This window comes from Eucyclogobius newberryi, unplaced genomic scaffold, assembly GCF_026437365.1.
Source record: "Eucyclogobius newberryi isolate DKJ021-1_F unplaced genomic scaffold, fEucNew1.0.hap1 SCAF_15, whole genome shotgun sequence".
Taxonomy (NCBI): domain Eukaryota; kingdom Metazoa; phylum Chordata; class Actinopteri; order Gobiiformes; family Gobiidae; genus Eucyclogobius; species Eucyclogobius newberryi.
The window spans coordinates 16,800,661-16,806,472 of NW_027315779.1; the positions used below are offsets into that span (position 1 = coordinate 16,800,661).

General features: G+C 39.9%; 1 protein-coding gene across 1 annotated transcript in view; it reads left to right on the plus strand.

Moving 5' to 3' along the window:
- The first annotated feature begins 345 nt into the window (after positions 1–345).
- Positions 346–5,812, plus strand: part of cchcr1 (coiled-coil alpha-helical rod protein 1) — a 6,785-nt gene continuing 1,318 nt past the window's right edge. Inside the window, exons 1-17 of the mRNA XM_072446378.1 lie at positions 346–644; positions 956–1,244; positions 1,326–1,484; positions 1,591–1,708; positions 1,775–1,969; positions 2,050–2,213; positions 2,287–2,401; positions 2,559–2,669; positions 2,882–3,025; positions 3,099–3,209; positions 3,469–3,575; positions 3,653–3,765; positions 3,841–3,913; positions 4,153–4,271; positions 4,362–4,550; positions 5,030–5,131; positions 5,280–5,356. Coding sequence (XP_072302479.1) covers positions 587–644; positions 956–1,244; positions 1,326–1,484; positions 1,591–1,708; positions 1,775–1,969; positions 2,050–2,213; positions 2,287–2,401; positions 2,559–2,669; positions 2,882–3,025; positions 3,099–3,209; positions 3,469–3,575; positions 3,653–3,765; positions 3,841–3,913; positions 4,153–4,271; positions 4,362–4,550; positions 5,030–5,131; positions 5,280–5,356 — 2,244 coding nt within the window. The 5' untranslated portion in view covers positions 346–586. The remainder of the gene's footprint in view (positions 645–955; positions 1,245–1,325; positions 1,485–1,590; positions 1,709–1,774; positions 1,970–2,049; positions 2,214–2,286; positions 2,402–2,558; positions 2,670–2,881; positions 3,026–3,098; positions 3,210–3,468; positions 3,576–3,652; positions 3,766–3,840; positions 3,914–4,152; positions 4,272–4,361; positions 4,551–5,029; positions 5,132–5,279; positions 5,357–5,812) is intronic.

Sequence of the window (5,812 nt, forward strand, 5' to 3'; positions counted from 1 at the left end):
AAAATAGTGCACAAAGAGAAAGTTGTAGACTAATCTAAGGCTATAGCGTCTGTTATAGTAAAATAGCTTACATTCGAGAGTCCCACTTTTGTGATTACCATATGAAATATGTTCGTGGTTTCAATCAGATACTTTGAAGAAACGACAGAATATTGACAGAGAAAAGCAATATCTTGTGGTGAAATGCAATTTTAATTATGATTCTGATTCATCAATTCCGATTTTCGTCCTTTCTTTACACAGCCACTGTGCAAAAGCCGAAGCAGCCCTGCAGACAAAATTCTGGGATTTTGTTTCAAATCTATTCCCGTGATGCTTTGGGCGTTTGTTGTCATTTGTTGTCAGGCTTATCTCTTATGAGAGACGCGCACATTCAACTGAACTTAGTTGGAAATAGCGGTGTTATTTCTAAAGTGCAGTACAAGTGTTTTTTGAGTTTGCGTCGTATTAGCGTCAGTAGCTGCTGCGGCAGAGAGAAGCTAATAAGAAGCTAAACACTGAAGAGGAAGCAACAACTAACTGCACACGGCGGGAGAAAACCATAAAGTTGCTACACGACTGGTTTAGGCATTTTTGGGATTAAAACATGGAAACACCGGGTTTGGGCAAGGAAAGATTGGTTGTGCCGACCGATTTTACAAAGAGTAAGTCACTGTTTTATTTACGGCTGAAATGATTGCTCTGCCGATTGTTTAGTTTACTAAAGCCAAGGGGACAACAATGGTGTGAAATCTGTCCCAAATAAATATTATTCATACAGAAAAAGTACTATTCTTTATATAAAAAGGCTGATTCAATACACGATTCACTCATCCCTTCTTGCTTCTAATGTCTCATTTAAATCCAAACAAAGATAATTACTCTAATACACACTTTGGTTGGCTAAAACACCAACTCTGCTACTAAACTAACGCTAGCTAATGTAAACCTGACTATCACCTGTATTTCCTCGCAGGTAAAGCTAAGGTCCAGGACGACCTTGTGCCACCTTCACATTTTGCATCAAGCGTTTCTTCTGCTGCGGCACAAAGATCAACGGGAGGGAAGATGCCAGTAACAGCTACTCCAATTAACTGGACCAAACCTAGTCTAACCTCATTACATACTCCAGACAAAAGCCAGAGTAATTATTGGCTCGCCATCTCTCAGGCGCATCAGGAAATATTAGAGCTGAAGAAGGCAAATCAGAGGCTAATGATGCAACAAGCAGAAAACACAAACAAAGTGAGAGAAAATAATACAAGGTATGTGACGAGAGGCCTGAAACACACTGTTTTTGTATCATTGTATTATATTATTTTTACTTGTATTGTTAATCTTTTAAGGCCAATGGAGAGAGGTGAGTTGTGGGCATCACAGTGGCGTTTGGAGGCTGAGAATTACAAGGCCGAAGCTGAGAGGTTGAAAGGGCAGGTGCAGACATTGAAAGAAGCAGCCATCGCACACAGAGAGGAGATAAGGGATAAAGATATTATTCATAACAGGTAGGCCCATTGCTCATTGAGATGAAGGAATGAATGCATGAATTTATTTGAGTATGTTTTATAACCTTGTAGTGACAACATAATTCATGTGTTGATTTGTAAACAGACAAGCACGTGAGTTGGAAGTGGTGCGTGAGGAGCTGCATAAGACTAAAGCAGAACATGGCCTTTTCAGAGAGGAGCTTTCTCAAACCAAAGCACAGAAAGAAAAACTAAGTTCACAGGTAACACTGAAACACAGTAACTTTTCAGTAAATATTTTGACTTGCTGTTAATTTCTTTTGTTCCAGTTTGTCAATTTAGATAGAAAGTCAAGTGAGGAAATCCAAAAGTTGAACAGGGACTTGCACATTAGCAGAGGGGAGGCTGAGGATTTGAGTTTGAAAGCAGACCGCTGCAAGTTACAGGCTGAGGATGTGATCAAACAGCAAACCCAAAGATTGTCAAAACAACTGGAGGAGTGGAAGAAAAATAAGGAAACTGAGGTTTGTTACAGTCCTTGGTATACATCATCGCATTACACATCATCAAGCTGTATTTTGGATCTCTTCAATAAATGTTTCAGTTGGAAAAGTTAAATGCCTCGCATATTGCTGAACAACAAGAAACATCAAGAGAAAACCTTGAACTAAAGGACCAACTTCAGATCATGTCCTCAGAGGTGCTGCAGCTCAAAGGCAGGCTCACAGAAGTATCAACTGAGAAAGATCGCCTCAAAGATCACTTGAGGTGCCCACGCTTGATCTGTTATGACAATGTAAGACATTTTAGGCTTCTTACTAATTAAGACGTTTTTTTTCAGCCAAATGAGACAAGCATTTGAGACACAGTCGGCAACTCTGCACAGCCTCAGAAATTACATTGGCCAGCTCGCTCCCGAGAGTGGAGAGAAGGACCGACTTAATGAAGCAGTTGAGGTGCAGGCAACATAAACACTATTGATTCCAATCAGCCGACTGTAAAGTAATTGCATTTGTCAAATGCATTATAAATGTTCTTTTAGAGGAGATTTAAATAAAGACCTGGGGAGAATATTCACTTTGTATTAATTAGGTGTGTGTAATTATGTTTCAGCGACTGAACAATGAGAAAGCAGCTCTTCAGATGACTGCTGAGCTTTTGACTATCAGACTCAACTCAGTTAATGAGATCCTCTTCCTACAAGAAGAAAAAATAATAAAGAAGGTATTTGTTCTGTATATATTGTGTAAGAATATTTAATATTTCTTTATTGCTTAATCCATTTACTTTGACTTTGTCATCTGTTACACAAGGCTATAAAGTTTAAACCCTTTATGTTGTGAGCAATCTGTGAGCTGCATTATTTTAATCTAAAAATGTTCCGTAAAGTCTTTCCTTACCGTTCCTATAGTAACTGTATAACAACCATGTGCCAGAACTCTACAGATTCCATTGTGAAGAATGGATCTGAATATGTACACGTGCTGCAACTCTGGAGAGAAAAAGTCTTCAAACTGTGTGTTCAACTTCGGACGAAAGACATTGAGCTAACGGGGGAGAAGCATGAGCTACTTTCACAAGTATGGAGCTGGCATCTATTACAAGTATTGTTATCACAAGTTTTTTCTACATATTTATTTCAATATATTTCAGGTTAATGCTATTGAGCGGCAGCTCCAGCAGGAGCAACACCGGACCAGTGTGCTCCAACACAGCCTGGAGGACAAGACTGCTGCTCTGGATCTAGAGCGAGTAGAAAAAGAGGTTAGTCCTGAGCAGCTGATGTGATTTAGATGGCTGCCGGAAATTTTGATGATGCACAATAAATATTGTGTTCCAGTAGAAAGTGATAAATGCATATACATTTTTACCACAGCAGAGGGTGCTGACTGCATGAGATTTCTTTGCTAGTTTTGGTAGCAGCAGCTGGCTGAAAAGACTCAAAACGTAGCATCATGGAAGACTTTAACTGCACTCTCTATATAATAGAGAATAATATGACACACTCTATTTTTCTTTTCAGACTTTGAAGCGAGGCTTGGCCCAGACTCTAAAGGAACATTCTCAACTCAAGTTACAGACTGAGAAAGACCAGGAAGACCTGAAATATCTTTCAGAAGCTGTGCATAGGTATTAAAATTATTATCAGTATTTAGCTAAAGGCAAAACTTAAAATATACAATCTTTATTTGCTGTTTTTGTTACAGGTTCAGTTTGTTTTTTAAAGAGAAGTTATCAGAGATAAACACAGCTCAAACCAAATTGAACATGTGTGTGCACAGACTGTCATTTGCTAAAAGACGAGTGGCAACGATTCAAGGTGTGCTACTTGAGACTGATAAACAAAGCTCTCTGTTCACAGCTGAAAGTGTCTGCTGATATTTTTACTTTATAGGGCTCATCATGAGGAGAGCAGCTCTTCAGAAAGTCCAGCAATCAACTAAACAAGTCGAACAAGCTGCTGACTGGTACAAATATTTCATTTCGCAATGTTTGGGCTGTAATTAAATATTTTAAGTCAGGATGTTCTGAACTAAATTGGTATGGAATTACTAAGATTTGTTGTTTATTACATATCTCCTTTGTTCTGAAATTTGTTTATTCTTAAATCAATTGCAAATCTGTAGCACATTTTTTTTAAATTAAGTGTATTTTTTGTCTCATTTTGTCTTATTTGTTTACTCTTGTCTCCCGTTTCTCCCTGCAGCATCAGCAGTCTGCAGACAGAGCTGCAATTGGTGTCTGAGGAGAGAGACAAACTCACTCTGGAGCTCAGGCAAACCCCGGAGCTGATTGAGAAAGCCCTCTCCGATCTCAAAGAACAATGTAACGGACTATTGCCCAGATGCATACATTTGATCGGTTTTCTACATTTTTGTTTGTTTTGTTTGTCTTACTGTCCCTGAACACCTCTAGATCAAGACCGACTAATGCAGAAGCAGCAGGATTTGGAGCAAACTGTGCTGGACATCCATAAGGCCATTTCTGAGCGGGACCAGGCCCAGAGGAGTTTAGAGCAGATCCAGGACCAGCTGCAGCAGACTCAGGTCAAACTGGAGCACCTCAGCTGTGAGCTGCACGCTCAGCGGGCGAGCAGCCAGAGAGGTGACTCTTGTCTCACTTGGCATTTTATACTAAATCCCTTTCATCAAAGCTCTCCACAGGACATGAGCCACATTGACCACTCTTCGACTAGCAGCCAGGATTAAGTGGCCTGCTCAAGAGCACTGTGGTAGTGCAAAGCCTTTCACTGTCTCTCAGTCATTTTTTCACAGTTTAGTTTAGGGATGTACTCCAGTCACTCCTGAAAGTGAAGAGGATTTAATGCAACGGGATTCAATTGCACACCAGCTTTATTCTTTAAAGTCATTTAAAATGTACTTTACTTTTTCTGATCGCCTGCAGACAGGTTCTTGTTCTGTTTATTATTTGTAGGTTATAACTTTCCTACATGTCTCTAAAATGTTCATTTATAAATGCTTCACGTCTAGTCCAACCCGGAATGCAAATATCAACTCCAAATGCATTCAGTTCCAATGTGTCCCTGAAGATCTGTTTTAAATTAGTCTGTTTCATTTTTGCAGCCCTAGAGGAGAAAGTGTCTGAGATCGAGGAACGCTGTACTGCAGAATTAAATGAGATGGAGGATCAAGTCAACAGAGCCAGAGCCGAGCACACCAGAGCAGGTAACAAGATTCAGAGGCTGCTCACACTCGCCACACTGGGGAATAGAGTTGTGTCTGTGATGCAGACAGCCATCTAATACAAACTCAGCTGTTTGCACTGTATGTATCATTTAATCATGGCTTCTGCGCTCTGTATCGTCTCCTACAGTAATGATGTTGCGGCACTTTGAGAGACAGGCGGCCAAAAAGAAGGAACATTTGCAAAGGGACCTTGCCCAGAGTGAGGTACATTTCATTGGTCTAAGTTCTGGGACTCCTTTGTGTGATAACAAGTGAGATCAGTTCAGTTCTCATAAAGCAATACTATGATGTTAATGTGTGTGTTAGTGCAAGGCCTGTCACAATAACTACTATATGGAGTCCATGAGTCCATATGAAAGAGGGGCTCTATATTTATTGTATTTATGTATGCATATATTAGCCCTTGTGAGAACCTTCTTAGTTAAGCTTTTATGGAGGTTAAGTCCGGGATAAATCTATAATTGATGCACTGAAAATATAATTATTGTGCATTATAGGTGTACCATACACATTTTTACGCCCCGCCTACGGTTTTCCTCTTTTTGCCTCGGATCGGTATTTCCAATGTAATGGCACTTCTGGTCGAGCGGGAACTCCATTCTCTTAAATGGAGAACAAGGGAAAAGTCTCGCCGCTAAAAATATGCTTTAAAGTAGATTG